Genomic DNA, 20,358 nt, shown 5'->3' with positions numbered 1-20,358 from the left:
ATGAAACTTCCTGACAGATTAAAACTGTGTGACGGACCAGACTCGAACTCGGGACCTTTGCCTTTCGCGGGCAATTGCTCTACCAACTGAGATACCCAAGCAAGACTCACGATCCGTCCCTCAGTTGGTGGAGCACTTGCCCGCGAAAGGCAAAGGTTCAGAGTTCGAGTCTTTGTCCGGCACACAGTTTTGATCTGTCAGGAAGTTTCACTATACTGATTGTCTCCCCACGCCTAAGCTAGTCTCACTCGTGCCGTATCCTTTGTTAATGTGGCCCTCCGTTTGCTGTTGATGAGATGCGACCCTGACTCTGGAAGGGGAATGACTGTAGTGCCATACCATTTTAGTTGCCGTAGTAGAAGCTCATGGCGAGATCATACAAAATGTTAACAACGTAATTTTTCTTGTTTAATTGTACCAGTACCGAGTTAGTGAGACCATATGACTTTCTCTGTAGGAAATGTTTTACGGAAACAAAACTGCGCTGTTGTTAAAAGTTTATTCTCAAAAAGGTGGTACAGTATTATGTTGTAAGTTATTTTCATTTGAGAACAAGAGAAAAGTATGGTGGGTACATAATTACAAATCAGTTGCTTATCACCAGTTCTAAAGATTGATGTAACTAGCACAAGCTTATCTTCAGTCTACCTTATTTACGATTTTATTCCGAGTTAAAAACATGGTACTAGTCGACCACAATCTTGTTGCACTTGAGAGTGAGGGCGATTCGATTGGCTTATCGTGAGTCAGCTCGCTATCGGGGTTGATGGTAAATGCGCAACTCACCTGAAAGCATTGATAGCGTGAAGCGGTTTCCACAGTCACCGCCGTGCATTTTATTGTAAATTCACTGTTTCCGATATCGACCAAGAGCAGTAATATCGGTATTGAGTAATGCATTAAAAATTCATTTTTATTTAAATAATAAGTTATACATATCTCTACTAAATTAAGCTCGTGATGGTTCACTGTTGCTTTTGAAAACCGTTGTCTGACGTTGCTGCTGGCTGTTTGTTTTGTCCTTAGCTACTGTTGTCATTTTCTCAGTAAAATTCCTATCAAATCAGTTGCCATCTGTATTAATACAATTACTGTAGTGTGGTAGATGTTCTGCCAAACTATAGGTTCAGTGACATACCAAGTGAATGCCTCATACACACATCAAAAAAAGTTTTGAGTCAGTTCGGTTCCCAGAATTCCGGAACCTGTACAGAAAATTGGAATACAGATCAACATAAACATCATTTCCGCCCTTTTTATTACTCATGAAAACCACGCATTTAATGTTGTACCACAATACAGCGGGACCCTCAGAGGTGGTGGTCCAGACTGCTGTACACACTGGTACCTCTAATACCCAGTAGCACGTCCTCTTGTATTGATGCATGCCTTTATTCGTCGTGGCATACTATCCACAAGTTCATCAAGGCACTGTTGGTCCAGATTGTCCCATTCCTCAACGGCGATTCGGCGCAGATCCCTCAGAGTGGTTGGTGGGGCTCGTCGTCCACAAACAGCCCTTTTCAATCTATCCCAGGCGTGTTCGATTGAGTTCATACCTGGAGAACATGCTGGCCACTCTATTCGAGCGGCGTCGTTATCCTGAAGGAAGTCATTCACAAGATGTGCACGATGGGGTCGCGAATTGTCGTCCATGAAGACGAGTGCCTCGCCAATATCGGTCTGAAGATGGCATTCACATATCGTACAGCCATTACGTCGCCTTCCATTACCACCAGTGGCGTATGTCGGCCCCACCTAATGCCATCCAAAAACAGCAGGGAACCTCCACCTTCCTGCACTCTCTGGACAGTGTGTCTAAGGCGTTCAGCTTGGCCGGGTTTACTCCAAACACGTCTCCGACAATTGTCTGGTTGAAGGAACATGCGAGACTCATCGGTGAAGAGAACGTGATGCCAATCCTGAGCGGTCCATTCGGCATGTTGTTGGGCCCATCTCTACCGCGCTGCATGGTGTAGTGGTTGCAAAGACGGACCTCGCCATGGACGTAGGGAAAGAAGCTGTGCAATATGCAGCCTATTGCTCACAGTTTGAGTCGTAGCACAACGTCCTGTGGCAGCACGAAAAGTAGTATTCAACATGGTGGCACTGCTGTCAGTGTTCCTCCGAGCCATGATCCGTAGGTAGCGGCCGTCCGCTGCAGTAGTAGCCCTTGGGCGGCCTGAACGAAGCATGTCATCGACAGTTCCTGTGTCTCTGTATCTCCTCCATGTCCAAACAACATCGCTTTGGTTCACTCCGAGACTCCTCGACGCTTCCCTTATTGAGAGCCCTTCCTGGCACCAAGTAATAATGCGGACGCGATCGAACCGTGGTATTGACTGCCTAGGCTTGGTTGAACTTCAGGCAACACGAGCCATGTACCTCCTTTCTGCTGGAACCACTGGAACTGATCGGCTGTCGGACCCCCTCCGTCTAATAGGCTCTGCTCATGCTTTGTTGTTTACATCTTTGGACGAGTTTAGTGATATATCTGACAAGAGAACCTCCCCATCGCACCCCCCTCAGATTTAGTTATACGTTGGCACAGTGGATAGGCCTTGAAAAACTGAACACAGATCAATCGAGAAAACAGGAAGAAGTTGTGTGGAACTATGAAAAAAAATTAGTAAAATATACAATCTGAGTAGTCCATGCGTAACATAGGCAACATCAAGGAGACTGTAAGCGCAGAAGCGCCGTGGGCCAGTGGTTAGAGTAAGTAACTGCGGGACCAGAGGACCTTGGTTCAAGTCTTTGCTCGACTGAAAATTTTACTTTCTTTATTTTCGCAAAGTTATGATCTGTCCGTTCGTTCATCGACGTCTCTGTTCACTGTAATAAATTTAGTGTCTGTGTTTTGCGACCGCACCGCAAAACCGTGCGATTAGTAGACGAAAGGACGTGCCTCTCCAATGGGAACCGAAAACATTTGATCGCATGGTCATAGGTCAACCGATTCCTCCACAGGAAAACACATCTGATATATTCTATACGACACTGGTGACGGCATGTGCGTCACATGACAGGAATATATTGTCGACCCAACTAACTTGTACACTTAGCGAATGGGTGAAAAGATTCTTCTACCCTGCCAGATTTAGGTTTTCTTGTGGATGTGATAAACACTCCCAAAAATGTGGTGAAAACATAAGAGTTTGTCACATAAACTGAAAATAAAAAATTAAAATTTTCAGTCGGAGGTAGACTTGAACCTAGGACCTCTCGTTCTGCAGCTGCTTTCGCTATCCACGGGACCACGCCGCTCCTAGACCCCCCTTGTCCTTGAAGTTGCCTGTCTTCGCATTGACTACTCAGTTTTAATATTTTACTAATTTTTTTCATAGTTCCACATAATTTCTTCCTGTTTTCTCGATTGATCTGTGTTCAGTTTTTCAAGGCCTATCCACTGTGCCAAATTATAACGAAATCTGAGGGGGGTGCGATGGGGAGGTTCCCTTGTGAGCAGTCAAAGGGATTATGTCTGTGGTACAATGTCCACGGTCAACGTCTATCTTCAGGAGTTCTGGGAACTGGGATGATTCAAAACTGTTTTTGATATGTGTATATTCTCGTTTCAGCGCTTGGGAAAGAGTTATTGGTGTTGGTGTCTGGGTGATCTGTAGGTGTTGAACAAACATAAAATTGGAGGAAATTTCTTTATTCATGCACATTGACATCTCTTCTTCTCGATGTATTAGTAATGCATTTGTGTATATGTTTTCAGTGTACAACTCTGAATCACATTAAAATTTATTTCAGCTGTTGTATTACTAGAGGCGAAGGAAGAACGAAAAACACGGAGCGAACACAGACTTTCCTTCCCCTTCAATATTTCAGTAACTGGATTCTTCAGTTTTCATGACCAAGAGTACCTCCCAATTTCCCTTCAGTTTCAATATGCGTAAGATATATGCTTCTCAAATCTAGTCACCATGTCTCTTGCGGATACGCCCAAGGTAGACCTTTCCCTGTGGATCCCTTTATCTTCTCTTCCTTTTAAAAAGGAAATTTAGTTTTGTATTTATACAAGGTGAGTTCAAGTATGGGAAACAACAGACCGATCCGAGCATTCACATACGCTCTTATAAAGAACTGGAGCAATTTAGTGAATGGATCCGTTAGGCATATTTTAAACGATTTTTCAAGTTGTGAAGCTCCCATGGGTAGATACGTAACTTTAACCCATTTTGTCGTCTAGAAGCCCCCACTTTATGGGCGTGAGACTTGGGGACACAGCTACAGTTTTAGGTCTTTGATCGCTGTTAGCAATAAAAAAGAACTCTAGCATTTCAGTTATGTATAATGATTACACACCTTTTTCCGTTATACGTTTGAAGCTTACCAATCTCGATAGTGTACCTAAACACAGTGTTCCCCCCATAAGCGTTGAATGTTTTCGCGTCTCCTGGTTGTGTGACATCGTTTAATGTAAAGTATTTTGTAACCTGTATCTGGACAGAAGACTGACATCTCCAGTATAATGATATATTTATTGTACGTTACTGCATCTGGCGTGCTCTTACTACAACAGATCTTAGATTCTTCCTCTTTCCAAGTTGTTCTATGTGTAGAAAGGCTGAATTCACAAAAAAACAAGCATTTCTATTTAACAACCGACAATCACAGCCTGTATGTCGATATGAAATGTCACGTTATCTTTCTTAATATTGAAAAAAACGTCGTTCAGTAAATTTTTTTTATGAACCTCGAATTTTTGTTTCTTATCAGATTTAAAATTAATTGCTTACTTATTTAATGTTGATTGATTTTCATGAAGTTGTCCAAAATGAAGCAAAATATCTGTTGCTATGCATGTGATGAAACAAATTAAAAACCTTGTTTCAGTTAAATGCCTACCAACCATACAACAGTAAGTCAGTGGCTATAGTAAATTTTTGTAATACATTACGGCTGAACTAAATGTACAGTGATATCAGGTGCATCGTTGGCCAAGCTGTCGAAAACCCTCATCAAGGCTTTTCGGTATCGCGGCACTCCAGGTACGGACCTCTTCATCTCTCCTCCACAGTCAAATCGACGGCCTTTTAATACGTATCTGAGAGGACCATACGAACAACAGTATTCCAACAGGGTGTAGGTGGAAAGATATGCATGCATGCTGTCATTTAAAAAAAGCATATAGCTGTACCGTATAAATCTACATATTTCTCTAGTTATGCGGGATGTTATCATTTCATGCTTTGGCATTTGATATATCGTTGAAGTCAAGAATCCATATTTCATCTCAAATAAGAAAAGTTTCAATAAGGGCTGACCGATACTCAATCCATTCTTCTTGTGTTCTACATTGCGTTGTTTTACATCTCATCTCGCACACACCATATTAAACTGAACATATTAAGTGTGATGCCATATCTAAAATAACGGATGATGTGCATATGGTTTGCCATTTTATCAATTGTTACTTTCCTATTATTTAGAATAAGGGAACGGAATTGGTCCAGGGTGAAATCAGTAGTGAATGTGTGTGAATGTGCTGCTATGTTTTCGTCCTCCACACTTGTTCTAACATAACTGGGAGTTGTGTGATGTCCTTAGGTTAGTTTGGTTTAAGTAGTTCTAAGTTCTAGGGAACTGATGATCATAGATGTTAAGTCCCATAGTGCTCAGAGCCATTTGAACCATTTGAACTTGTTCTAATGCTTGTTAAAACCGTTTTGAACTATTAATACCAGTGGTAAATATTACGTCATGACAAAATGCTGTTCTAGTATTGCAGTAAAAGTCTTGTTTAGATATCCACTAGTGGTACTCCTTCAGACCTTAAAAATGGGCTAATGAACACTGTTCTTGTCTGGTGTCGCAACCATATTTGCTTCCCGACAATGGAAACAATCTAATCTGATAAATGAGAAGTCTGCAACAAACGAAGAGAACAGAGCCTCTAGTGGCTGCGGAGTGCCCTATGTCATCACAACACTGGAGGTACATATTGTACCCAAAATTTTTGCCCCTGTTGAAGCTAGCGTTTGGAGGAGATATTATAAGATTGGACTTTTAACGACGGCATGACATCTACATACTCTGCAAATCACATTTAACTGCTTGGCAGAGGGTTCATCGAACCATCTTCACAATAGTTCTCTATTATTCCAATTTAGATAACATGCGGGAAAAGCGAACACTGCCCTGCTCCACCCTTTAGATACCTCTAACTCGTAGGAGATATACGGCACGGCAATACGTAGGTGAAAAGCAACGTCGGACAACGTAACTCGCTCTCGTAATACTACAGGAAGTTGTGCTGACAAGATCTTGCCTACAGTCAACGACGCAAATCGTGTGACTTGAAATAATCGTCTGTACTAACACGACGGTCCTTAAGATTTGATATTCAGCTTCTCGCGCTATATATCACACTACAGCTAGCTGCGATATCACTCTGTAGGAAAGGATGGACACAATAACACTTTTCGTGGCATAATGGGGTCAGTGGGAACATATCTGGATATTGATCGCATCCGACTGTCAGAGTTCACTACGTTCGAAAGATAAACTACTACCGAAGCTAGTATCAATCGCCGGAAAAATACTAAATGCGATATTCTACGGGGAGTAGGAATGATGTATTTACATTATCAATATAGTGAAGCTTACTCTGTGTACTCTGACAACACAACTAAACACTTTCTCAACAACGTAGGTACCAGAAGAGACAGCTTTCGTATATAACTGATGAATGTGTCTTATAGATCCGTTTCCTCTTGTAGTTTCTTCTCTTTTAAAGCTCCAACGAATAATAGTATATAAACTCAATCAGTGCGAACGTCATAAATTTTTACGTAAATTGGAGAATACGTTCACAAGGAAAGCATATAATTTAATATTGTTGATCTCTCGTTATCAATCAACGATAACGTCTATAAGTAGCGTCTTGCTACAACAATATCCTTGATTCTGGTGAAATTTTATCATAAACTATTTCGTTAGTCTCAGCCTTTCAGAATTATATGGAATAACTTTTCACTTATAATTAATCACTTTTCAATACAATGTAAACTTGCTTTTCCTATCTAAATAAAGATTAATTATCTTCCTTTAATTGCATGTTACTATCTGAAAAATACTGTATCTTCCTTCAATTTCTTTGAACTTTGCTTTTACCCGTATTTCAGTCATTTACTTCATTGGCCTTTGGATTTACTTTATTACGGAAAGATATATTCGAAATATTAGCCTGATTTGAAACAAGCCTTTGATTATTTTTTTGTAATAGTTTGAGGATAAAGGACAAGTCTGCTACTGACTTTTTCAGTTTAAAACCGTTAATTCTTTATTTGCTGCAATTAATTGTTAGCAGGTACAAGTCACCGTTTTACTTTACGAGTGCTGGTGCTCTATTCCAAACCACACTACGCGGAAATGTAATTAAAAAAATGAAACAATAAATCTAAATGTCACTTTTCAACTAGACGAATTTTAAATAATCACTCAATGCTCAGCCACTTCAGACGTTGACTTCCGCAACCCACTAATATGTAAAACCCAAAACCCAGCACTTGACGATCTCTTTTACGGAGAATTAGTGTGTTCTTTAATAGGTGCTTCTTGATTTGTCGTTTAGAGACAAGGGGAAAAGCTATCAGATTCTCAGTACACTTCCGAGTGTTTCTCGATAAATAAGTATTACGTAAGACGACCGTACTCTTTAACGTAGAATACACATTCAGTGCATTCAACAAGATTTCCGGAATTTACTATATTACGATGCTCACGCCGAAGTCACACAGTAAATCCTAATCAAATATCGCTAAGTCATTATTTCTCACTTCTTGCCTACATCTACAAAACCACAATTACACAATGCAACGCCACTATCCCTTAGTGCGTGCTTTAATCCTCAACCACAAAATTACACGACTTCGAATGAACACATCTCTTCACATATGCCATCCAACGGAAAATCTCTCAAAGAGATTGAAACACAGTTTGCCTTCAAACGCGTGGCTCTTAAGTAGCACAAAGCACCACTGATCGCACATAGGAGACACTAATCTCACCCCTCAACACATCGGAGCTTTTCCTATACCTGGCGAGTCTACACCCTACCAAAATCGGCAGAATAATCGTTTTCTACAAAAGCCGATTGTCCCCTTATAATTTCTTTCTAAACGACTTAGAACTGCTTTCAACACACTTGACTTCTATCCCCATTGCAGACTAATTCACGTATCGAACGTGTGAGCCAATCGCATCACACTCTTGAGATAACATCTCTCGAGGCTCATTACTAGAACAGCATTCGGACACTACTACAGAAATTCTGAAAGGACAAGCCAAGAACCATGCTCTGCAACAAACATATCACGCTAATTCTCTCCTTAACAATAAGTGTTTCTTCTTAGCAGCCGCCGGCTAACGTTCGTAGTGGCCAGCTGCATCGTACTTGTTATCTTTGCCGCACGCCGTGATTCAGCAGTCGGCTGGGCGTAGCAAACTTGTTGACTTGACAGGACACAGCTTTTCTCGACCATCAGGATCTAGAACATTTTAATACAAAAATAAAAGAAAACTATACAAACAACTTAACAAACTCTTCATTCTCGTAGCACATAAAATCGATGCTAAGTGGAGGCGATACAAACAAATGATACGCTTTTTTTTCGGGTTGAAGACGGTTTGGCGCATTACAGCGCCTCCTCCTGGCTTCAACTTATCATCCAACAATTAACAATAACTTTAGCATTAACATTAACATTATTTGAACTGGTATTTAAAGACATTCTCTTCTACTTGATCTGGACCGGGCCAAATATCTCACGAAATAAGCGTCAAACGAAAAAACTACAAAGAACGAAACTTGTCTAGCTTGTAGGGGGAAACCAAATGGCGCTATGGTTGGCTCACTAGATGGCGCTGCCATAGGTAAAGCGGATATCAACTGCGTTTTTTTAAAATAGGAACCCCCCTTTTTTATTACATACTAAAGAAATATGAATGTTTTATTTGGACCACGTTTTTCGCTTTGTGATAGATGACGCTGTAATAGTCACAAACATATAGCTCACAATTTTAGACGAACTGTTGCTAACAGGTAGGTTTTGAAATTAAAATACAGAACGTAATTACGTTTGACCATTTTATTTGGGTTGTTCCAATGTGATACATGTACCTTTATGAACTTATCATTTCTGAGAATGCATGCTGTTACAGCGTAATAACATGTAAATACCACATTAATGCAATAAATGCTCAAAATGATGTCCGTCAACCTCAATGCATTTGGCAATACTGTAACGACATTCCTCTCAACAGCTAGTAGTTCGCCTTCCGTAATGCTCGCACATGCATTGACAATACGCTGACGCATATTGTTAGGCTTTGTCGGTGGATCCTTCAAATTTCCTCACAGAAAAAAATTCGGGGACGTCAGATCAGGTGAACGTGCGGGGGCCATGGTATGGTGATTCGACGACCAATCCACCTGTCATGAAATATGCTATTCAATACCGCTTCAACAGCACGCGAGCTATGTGCCGGACATCCATCATGTTGGAAGTACATCGCCATTCTGTCATGCAGTGAAACATCTTGTAGTAAACATCGGTAGAACATTACGTAGGAAATCAGCATACATTGCACCATTCAGATTGCCATCGAAAAAATGAGGGCCAATTATCCTTCCTCCCATAATGCTGCACCATACATTTATCCGCCAAGGTTGCTGATGTTCCACTTGTCGCAGCCATCGTGGATTTTCCGTTGCCCAACAGTGCATATTATGCCGGTTTACGTTACCGCTGTTGGTGAATGACGCTTTGTCGCTAAATAGAACGTGTGCAAAAAATCTGTCATCGTCCCGTAATTTCTCTTGTGCCCAGTGGCAGAACTGTACACGGCGTTCAAAGTCGTCGCCATGTAATTCCTGGTGCATAGAAATATGGTACGGGTGCAATCGATGTTGATGTAGCATTCTCAACACCGACGTTTTTGAGTTTCCCGATTATCGCGCAATTTGTCTGCTACTGACTTGCGGATTAGCCGTGACAGCAGCTGAAACACCTACTTGGGCATCATCATTTGTTGCAGGTCGTGGTTGACGTTTCACATGTGGCTGAAAACTTCCAGTTTCCTTAAATAACGTAACTATCCGGCGAATGGTCCGGACAATTGGATGATGTCGTCCAGGATACCGGGCAGCATACATAGCACACGTCCGTTGGGCATTTTGGTCACAATAGCCATACATCAACACGGTATCGACCTTTTCCGCAATTGGTAAACGGTCCATTTTAACACGGGTGATGTATCACGAAACAAATACCGTCCGCACTGGCGGAATGTTACGTGATACCACGTACTTATACGTTTATGACTATTACAACGCCATCTATCACAAAGCGAAAAAAGTGGTCCAGCTAAAACATTCATATTTCTTTACGTACTACACGAATATGTAATAAAAATGGGGGTTCCAACTTAAAAAAAACGCAGTTGATTTCCGTTTGACCTACGGCAGCGCCATCTAGCGGGCCAACCATAGCGCCATCTGGTTTCCCCCTTCAAGCTAAACGAGTTTCGTCCTTTGTAGTTTTTTCGTTTGATGCTTATTTCGTGAGATATTTGGCCCGGTCACTATCTAATGGACCACTCTGTATATCTCTCTGGGATATTATGTGACTTTGGAATTATTCATTTTTCTATTTATAATGCTTGATATTTATTAGCTTAGTTCAGATGTTTAGTGCATTACGGAAGGCATCGATATGCTAACTTACTTATAAACATTGCTCCAAATTGAATCTATCCTTAGCATCGTATACTACACCAGTACTTCAACAACATTATTACTCAGCAGATTACTGGATTAAAATATTTGATGGTTCAACCATCTGCACAAACTTACTCAAAGTTTCATTCAATAGCCGTACAAATCAATGGTCTTCTGTGTATAACTGTGACAAATATTCAATCGATATGCCCACGGACAACTAATAATTCTAATTGAATTCTGAAACGAAATGTTCTTGAACGGAATAACATAATAACCTAACGCTAAACAATTAACTTAAATAACTCCTCATGTGTACAAAATTCATTACAGGGTGCCCTGTGGCATCGATACTAGTCTAACACGTATCAACCCACTCCCAGGCAACTCCTTCTGATGAGCTCGAGGCCTTCTTCTTTCAATTTCAAACTTTTTTGGTCGACGTTTTTCTATGTAGATTCATTGTGAACATCCTCTGTCTCCTCACGCTCCAAACACTCCTATACTTTCTATTCTTTCTTAGTCTTTCCTCTAGAATTCGTCAATTATTTTTTGGTAGAACTCACTTAAAGATATGGCGCTCTTCTTCGCTTATACTGTAGTTCCTTATCGACTATACAATCAGTTATTATGCTTTCAGATCTCTCTAGTGTACTATTGTAGATTTCCTTAACGCCTTTTGTTACATCATTCTTTCTTACAAGAGAAAAAAAACATCCTTTAAAGTTGTTTGATTTGATAAACCCCACATTTGAATCAAAAGCAAATCTTTCTGGCCTCAAGCCTGTTTAACTGAAATGCCTTACGTTTTACATAATATTTGGAATTAATTAGAACTAGTAAAGTCTGAGTCGGAAGGCGAGCGTCTGGGGAGAGAATGCGAGTCATTGGGCGAAAGGAAAAATTTAAGACTTTTGGGAGTTACCTATAAAGCTCGTCTTCCAGCAGTGAAATGTTACAAGAATTAGAGAGAGCCTTCCAATGGGATGAAATGGAGTTAAAAGTTTTTGTAATTTTTGTAGGGGTTCATTGTGGCTTAGGCAGTGCGTACATGATTTGAAGGTATTAGTAGCATTATTCGCTGGGTGGACTTTGTGTTTGATGGAACAGAAACTTGGAGTGTTTTTTATTTTGGTGTGACTCTGGAACTATATAGCTCTGAAATATTGAGAATATTACCCTAATAGGTATCATTTGAGTATTAATCGATTGTACAATAATGTCACATCTTTGCTCTCCAACTGTTACATGTGAGCGAGCTGCGATGGCAAACTTTTTTAAGATTGTTGTAAAAGTGTGACAATGCTGAGGATCCACCAGTAAATGATTGCTTGCTAATCAGCCTTGCACAACGCTTCTAGTGCTTGATTCCTGGCTGCGGACACATAATACTTGAGTATACCTAATGATTGTATTTGGAATACAAACGAGCCCTAATGAATATATTTCACAATAAAACTTAGTTATCAGTTCCTGAGAAACTGAGTAAAATCACCAACGAATATCCGTTACTGTAGCCCCAAATCCGCAACTTCCCAGATATACTTATCTTTCTCCAGACAGCTGCAGGTCTACGACATCTTGTAATATCTGAGGCTATATCACTATTTCGTTGTCAATAAAAATATGAATCAGAAAACTCATTGGTTCGAACTCCAAGATAGCTGACTTCGGTGTTGGCACTATAAAATTACGCTAGACAAAAACACTGCTCCAACTCGAGTGACACATCATGTGTGTTAATCACTCATTGACACTGTGGCACAGATTGTGTCCCTTCTCTGCTTCAGCTTAGACAACTCATTTTTAAATTATAGTTTGTGACGTCACTGCTATAGCTTCTTATCAACTCTCGTATTGACAACATGTGTTTGAGTAAAGTTTATATTTTAACCTAAATACAAGTTACCAATATGATAGAATCCCTTAGAGAGCACCAGTCCAGTTTACAGAAGAATAACTTTTATAGTAATATGTCAAATAAATCAGACTGATATGAGGATGGAAGGGCTTGTAACACTACCGTCTGCTACTACTATACCATAACCTCAAAGCTGAAGGCAGTTCGTATAATGAAATTATTCTTATTCAAGTAATTATAATATGAAGAAGCAGAGCAATGCTACCCTCTGAGAGGAATTTTGTTACGTTGACCGTGTTGTACCTAACGGAGGTGGCTTATCGGAAGTGAAAGTCAGAATTACGTAAATATTTAAACAGTAATAAACAATATTTTACCTATCTACACAGTTCAAGGAATAAAGAAAACGGTCGCCAGCCTGATTAGGCAAGAGAATGATTGACATTCTTGTTCAAGAAAATAAGTATGAGTAACTTCAACGGACAAACACAACCTATACTTTGCCACACGCGAGTGCAATGAACTCTGGTACCTGAATACAGTATGTTCACGTTAAGGTTGGAGCTGACAGAGTAGAACAAATTGTTTGCATAAATATAACAGATAACAATACACACTATTACTTTCAGGGCTTATTCAAACTGAATGGTCTTTATAACATTACTATTAATATACAGCGTAGAATCACAAATTGGACATAGGTTCAGTATTAATTTTCAAACATTTTCCTAGCTGACATAAAATTGTAAATGTAGTTCATTGAAAAATTTTGAACTGGTCACAGGTTAAGTCTGTCTCAGTTAAATACTTTTCTATTTAGAATGAAAGTTAAATGGAATTCACCAACAGGTTACTTCTCACTATCTTTTGAATAAAGAAATTATTGTTTTCATAGATAGTGATCTTATTATTAATCGTTATCGTTATCAACAGACTGTTGATCCTGTTACACCATTGATATGCACTTTTAATACACAAGAAGAGTCCAATATTGTACAGAAGTTTACTTGAATAGGAAGAGTAATTGAAACTTGCTATAATTAAGTAACTTTGTGCATTTGAACTACTTTCAGTGGAGAGGGGCCCTTAATCTTGACCACTGCAGCAGAGCATACTAAACACACTTTCAATACACTAAAGAAACAAGGTATTAGTTCTCAACTCTTACTACAGCAGAACACAACTTGACATATCTGTAAGAAACTGTCTCACCTTTTGCGATTTGCAACAAGCAGCAATGTGATCATTTACTAAGCAAAACTTTACCATCGTCAGTCTTAAAAACTTTTAATTTTGGAATTGGCAACAATATATTAATAAGCAGTTTTAATATAAAAATTATTTTCAGCAAGCACCATGTACTTTAGCTCACTCTCTTGCCACATTAACTTTCTTTCAATAAAGGACACTCGGTAAGCACTTTAGCGTGGGAGGGACCCTAAGTGGATATGTGACTGAGGATAAATCACGGTAGGTACAAACGTTCAGTTAAAAATTACCTTGTATTTGAGTACACTAAACATCCAATGACCTGATCCTTCACTGTACATTACTATAGTGTTCCATTACAGTGATTGCGCAATGTGGTGGCGATTGCATGTTGGTAGGTGGATTTGCAGGTAGAATTGCTGGACTCTGTCATTTCTTGGTGGCGATGATAGACATCAATTCCAGAATAATTCCAGCACTTCATCCATCCATCCGAGGGTTTGGAAAGCGTCAGGAAAAGCCTCTCTCGGAACCAGCACAATACACAACTTTTACGTGAGCAGTTGATAGTTTGGTAGGTCGTCCCCGACTGACTCTTGGTTCCACCTTTACTACGTAGGCCAACCACAATTTGCGCGCGCTACACAGTTCCGTTCCCGAGGGGAACCACAACACCTTTTACATATGAAATAACTAAGAACCCTAAGTGAAGGTCAGCAGTTTACATAACAGCAAACAAACATTTTAAATAAATCACAACATTTGCATATACTGGTAGTTCTACACAAAATTACTTAATTTTAAACATAACCAAAGAGATTATATGAGGGAGACAAAAGATCATTAGAGTATCGAATTAATCGTACGCTAATTACAGAAGCTCAACGATGGGTTGTTGAACAAAACAGAAAGCTAAATGAATCAACAAAAGGTATGTAATGTCTAAGCTATGGTGTTACAGGCTGAAAATTATAAACAACCAAAGTAAAAATTACAGAGAATGAATATTTACATTACATTAGAGCACTTGGTTTGGGGAGTACCTATCTCAGATAACTTTTTGTCAGAGCAATGAATTTTGAAACTTATTGTGTTACTCTTATCGATGTTTAATTATTCTAATAGGAATGTTGTACCGATTATTTTGACCAGTACCGACTGAGGTAGCTTGACACTTTCAGAAGGGGTTACACCAGGACAGGAAAACCCAATGAAACTTATTGTCTCACTGTCAATAAAAGGCAGTTCCTACTTCAAATAAACGTTATGAGAGGAAAGTTCAACAGATTTATGCTGAGCAGAAAGTCATATCTTGCCAGATGATTAAGTCAGGAAATGTCTCATTATTGATGTACATGTGTATATTTCACCAAATATATTAAATTCAAGAAAAGTTTGGTGTTGTATCAATTCACTGAACTACTCTTTAGTATAAATCTTCTATTCACACTACACTCAATAGAAGGGATTCAGATTTCTTATGGCGAATAATATTCTCCATTCCTTCCTGGAATGACAGAAAGGGAGAGTATGGCAGCTTGGAACACTTTTCAAACTTTCGTCTCTAGTCAGCTCTGTAACAAAAGTTTTATGTACATATTTTATTTTAAATGATCGCATTAACTTTTTGTGTGCTGCAATGTTTTTCTGAAATTATAAGAATAACTCTGCAAGAGTAATATTTTTCCAAATTAAAAAATTGTAACAAGGTACAACATGATCATTTACCTAGGAACATATATTCTATTGAAATTTAAAAGTGTCATATTCGAGAAAATCTTGACAGCACTGTACGGTCTACCTGTTACAGTATTACTCTGCTGCTCAACAATAATCAGTAAGTGCAGTCAAACTGGTATGTTATCAAACAACGGTTGCAAGTTAAAAACGTTTTGAAGTTGAGGCTATGGTAAACCTATAAACTTCCATATTCAAGACAGGTAATATTGTTAAGACAGTAAAGAGACTCAGTTATGTGCAAATATATATTATATTTGTCGATCCTACAGCTGTTGAAATATTTTTCGAAATATATTCGCTGGATTGCGAATTCCTTTATGACCAACTGTGTTGGCTGCAAATATCAAATGTTTCGCGGTAAAGAACAGCCCTCCGTTTCAATGTACAAGATGGTGCGTGACCGAAAAGGTATGGTTTAACCGTCGAAACGTTATATAACTACTTTTAGAAATTTAGAATTATTTCCAAAAGGGTAAAATGTTTTGTCAAATGAGTTGTCTAAATGTAATAAATAGAGTAACTTATACAAACATTTGACGCTCCTCACTTGCTGTACATGATCTTGAGTATAATTCAAAGCTTCCCCAAATATTTCTGTAATCTATTTCTGACCTTTTACACAAACCATTTCATAAAACATTTCGGTTGCTTACCATTTTTACCACGTTTTCACTAGGTCGCGTTCTTCTCTGTCTGACTGTTCAGTACAAATTTTGCAATTGATTTTAAACTAACTTCTTGATCAGCTACAGACTTGACATTTTAAACATATTTAAATTAAAAATAGTCTTGGTTGTAACTTATTCTTTTATTAAAACGCGTTTCGCCTTCGTGGGGCATCTTCAGATTGCCTAAAAGTTTTCTTTTTAGAACATTTTAAAAACCGTAAAATCTTGAAGCATGTGTCGAATTAGATGAAACCGAAAAGACACTTTCGTTTTACAACTTTTTAAAAACGTTTTATGGATGTCAAATATAGGCGACTATAGACAGAGTTAGTTAACTGCAATTTACGTAACTTTTCTCAATATGCTTTAGTATTTCCTCATTGCTCATTTATCTTATTGCAACCGCTTGTCTGAAGTACTTTTGTACTAAGAAAGAGTAATAATACATTTTCCTGACCTACGATCAGTGTAGGAAAATAGGTGAACAGACGACGAAAAAGTGTCAAAAGGATATTAGTCTGGTTCCTTATTTTTATGGGTTGCCGAGCAGCCAAACAATAGCTGGCCCTCGGCCTACCGAGTCATTAGCGCAGCTGGCAACCACAGATGCCGAGTGCACGCGGATCCAGCGGAGTTAGTGGACGTCCGTACCTTTCAGCAACAGGTGATAAATTAAACCCTGGCTCGAGTATAGAATCCGTTGTCTTCTGCCTCTAAATAATCTAGTACCGGAACTGGGACAAATAGCCAGTATTTGTAGCACATACGCTGTCTAACATCAACTTTCACAGCCATTTCTGTTGTTGTCTTCACTGATTTCAGCTGCTGCGATAGCCCACAGCGAGCAGCTGCACCAGGATGTGAATATCCGTGTTGATCTCGAAAGTGATTCATGGAATGAAGTGGTCATTGGTTAAGACACTGGACTCGTATATCGTAGAGCAGCTTTCTGATTCCTCCTTTTGCCATTCTTATTCAGGTCTTGCCTGTTTCGTCAAATGACTGCAAGGGAATTCTAAAGTTGGTTTCTCCATGAATCTACGACCGATTTGATCGATGCACCTTGTTCAGTACAGTCTGCTCTACGTCTCCAATGGCCTGCCCCAATCTGAGTGTTCGGGGATAAAACGCAAAAATTTTATTGGCACACTTTGTAATTTTCTTGTCATAACCTGGGTTTAAGGTCTTTTAATTAAGGGTGGGGCTGTCTAATGACATATTCTGTCATAAGACAACTCATCACAATGAATAAATTTTTATGCAAGATATCACTTCCTATAGCATGTAATGTAGTTCCTAGTGGTTTTAGTATTTCTACAGCGTAATATAATTTCATATCGATTTTTGAATAACCAAGTACGATTGAACTTGCACAGTGTTCCACGTTGTCTCATTGCAAAAAATCTGAATTATATGAAATAGGAAAACACTATCTAATGTTTTGTACAATTATATTTATTTGGTCACGAAGTGGCTTTCGGCTTCTCAGGCCATCTACAGGTTGAAAATTGAATTACGAAAACACAGATAAATATGATTTGAGACTGACACACAAATATTATTTGTATAGAAAATACAAAAATGAGAAAGTGTTTGCATAGTAAAATATTACAATAATTATACTAACTTAAAAGGGGGTAAGCAAAGGTTTTATGTGGAGATACACGAAATAAATGATGATAGATATAATAAGTTTACACTCTAAATCTAGTATTTGCAATGAAAACTTAATTTAACATGGGAGGAAATGGAAATTGAGTCTAATCATTTAATACTAGGTCGGCATTGTGTGGCATGTGTTTGTTGATTTCCATTATTTCCAGTAGGGTTATCTTCCTGATCTTTTTGACAGAATGTAAAAGTACACACATTCTACTTTATATGCTTTTCGCTTACTGCTTGCATGTGATTTTGTTTACGCCGCTCTGTGACAAGGGTTGCATTTTGTCTTTACTTCCGAATAAAAATTTTGATGTGTTATTGGGATTATAAAACGCAAGTCTGTAGTTTCAAGATTGTCTGAAATGTTGCCAAGACATGGAATTTTGCACCAGGCTTTGAAACTATAGAGTGACTACTGTTACCCAGCGTACAGAAGTGGTGTGATTTTATTCATTTCCTTTTTTCGTAGAATATCGTCAATCAAGGAAGAGCTGGAAGCTATTTGTTTGATGGTTTGTAGTCGTGGGTGAAAGGTTGATTTGGATAACGGAACAGATATGGGGCGATGCACCAGTGAATGGAAAGCAGCATATTTGTGGCTGTGTGAATGCTGGGAGCATGCAGGGATTACTGTAGCAGCAGTATGTTTTTTTCTGTAAATGATAATTACATAATTTCTATAGATGTGAGTTTAAATGCTGCAGTAACGTATCTCAGTGTGTAGTGGTATCGGTCCATAAACACAGCACGTCATCGACATATGTAACCACTCCTAGACGTTGGCTCGATAGTTTCAAAGCCTGGTGCAGAATTCCATACCTTGGCACATTTCAGACAGTCTTGCAAAAACGTTATTACAGTCTCGCAAGTACAGACCTGCATTTTATGACACCAATAACATATCAAAACCTTTATTCAATAGGAAAGACAAAATTCAGCCTTTGGCACAGAGTGATGTATATGACTTGCAAGCGGCGTGAAAAAGTGTATATTGATCAGTCAGACAGAGCTGTGGCAATTAGGCTAAGTGAACATGAGAGAAGCAGGCTATTAAAGGAGAAAGATTCGACGTTTACTGATCATCTTTTAGCAGAAACCATCCATATGATGTAGAATGTGAACGTTTTCATTCTGTCAAAAAAATCAGAAAGCTGACCCTACTGGAAATCATGGAAATATACAAACACGTGGCACAAATGATCAGACTTAATGTCAATTTTTCCCCTTGTTAAATTAATTTTTTAAGAAAAATTGTAGGATTTAGACTGTAAATTCGTTTTATTTCTCGTCATTTGTTGTATGTACCTTCACATGAGAACTTCGTTTAAGCAACATTTTTTAGTCAATATAATTACTGTAATATTTTCCTACTTAAAAACATCGTCACTTTTGTGTTTTCTGTACAGATAACATCTGTGTAAGTGGCACAATATCTTTATCTGTGTTTGCGACATTCACTTGCCAACTGAAGATGGCCTGAGAAGCCGAAGGCCGGCTCATGACCAAATAAATATAATTTGTTCAGAACATTGGGAAGTGTTTTCCTTTTAAGTATTATTATGTTCTGTCAAGCACCCACAGAAAATTCAGTGAATGTTAAATCACTCTGTTTCCGAACGATACGTTTAACATCAGTGTTTGACGATATCTGCAAACCTGGAACCTTGAACAAGACCTGAATAAAATGTACGAAAGAGAAAAATTATATTTGATCAATCATAGTTCTTGCCAAACATTGGCACTTGCTTGTTAACGCAGTCTTATTGAGAACAACAGCGACAGAAGTTGTTCACATATTACGTTCTTGCAATAGCTGATAGCATTCGAAATGAATAGCAGTATATATTTAGCATCATGAAGAAATTGATTGGAAGGTTTAGTTTTGACACTGGTCTGTTTCTTACTCGAGAATTCTATGTTGGTAATCCTAGAAAAGTTAAAATTTTCTGAATATGGTCAGTTTCCACGTTACACTTCGAAAAAGAATCGGCTCACGTTTATAGCTTTCGCTGTAATGTTGATACTTATTACGTAGTATCTATAACATGTAGTTAGTGCTTACATGATACGATCATTAGGTTTTACTTGATGTTCAATGGTTACAAGGAAGGTACAATCGATGGCAATATGTTTGAGACGTAAATCCATCTCCTAGCCCTAACAGGTTTAAAGTAGCCAACAATTTTTTCAGTCACTACTGGTGTTCATCGAGTGTGCATAAACGATATTCTTAAATAATTGCGATTTCATCACGATGGTGCACCAGCACATTTTTCAGTTCGTCTCAAAAGACCGTCCCTAATCTCAATCTTGTTTACAACTCTAGAGAGGTCAGGTCACTCCAGTGTACAAACCAGTCGTTCCAAACATGGGAGCAACTAACACCTTGAGGGGGGTGAGAGAGGAGAGAAATGTTTCGAGGTGTGAAAGCAAAATAAGGATTTCTTAAGATTCTAGAATTTGTGTTACTTAGGTAGTTTCGG

General features: G+C 38.7%; 1 protein-coding gene across 1 annotated transcript in view; it reads right to left on the bottom strand.

Moving 5' to 3' along the window:
* Positions 1 to 20,358, bottom strand: part of LOC126252256 (uncharacterized) — a 201,811-nt gene that overhangs the window by 66,155 nt on the left and 115,298 nt on the right. The window contains exon 3 of the mRNA XM_049953129.1: positions 8,411 to 8,504. Coding sequence (XP_049809086.1) covers positions 8,411 to 8,504 — 94 coding nt within the window. The remainder of the gene's footprint in view (positions 1 to 8,410; positions 8,505 to 20,358) is intronic.

The sequence above is a fragment of the Schistocerca nitens genome, chromosome 4, assembly GCF_023898315.1.
Source record: "Schistocerca nitens isolate TAMUIC-IGC-003100 chromosome 4, iqSchNite1.1, whole genome shotgun sequence".
Classification (NCBI taxonomy): domain Eukaryota; kingdom Metazoa; phylum Arthropoda; class Insecta; order Orthoptera; family Acrididae; genus Schistocerca; species Schistocerca nitens.
Note: the sequence above shows the minus strand (reverse complement) of the source record. Positions and strands in the feature narration are given on the sequence as shown.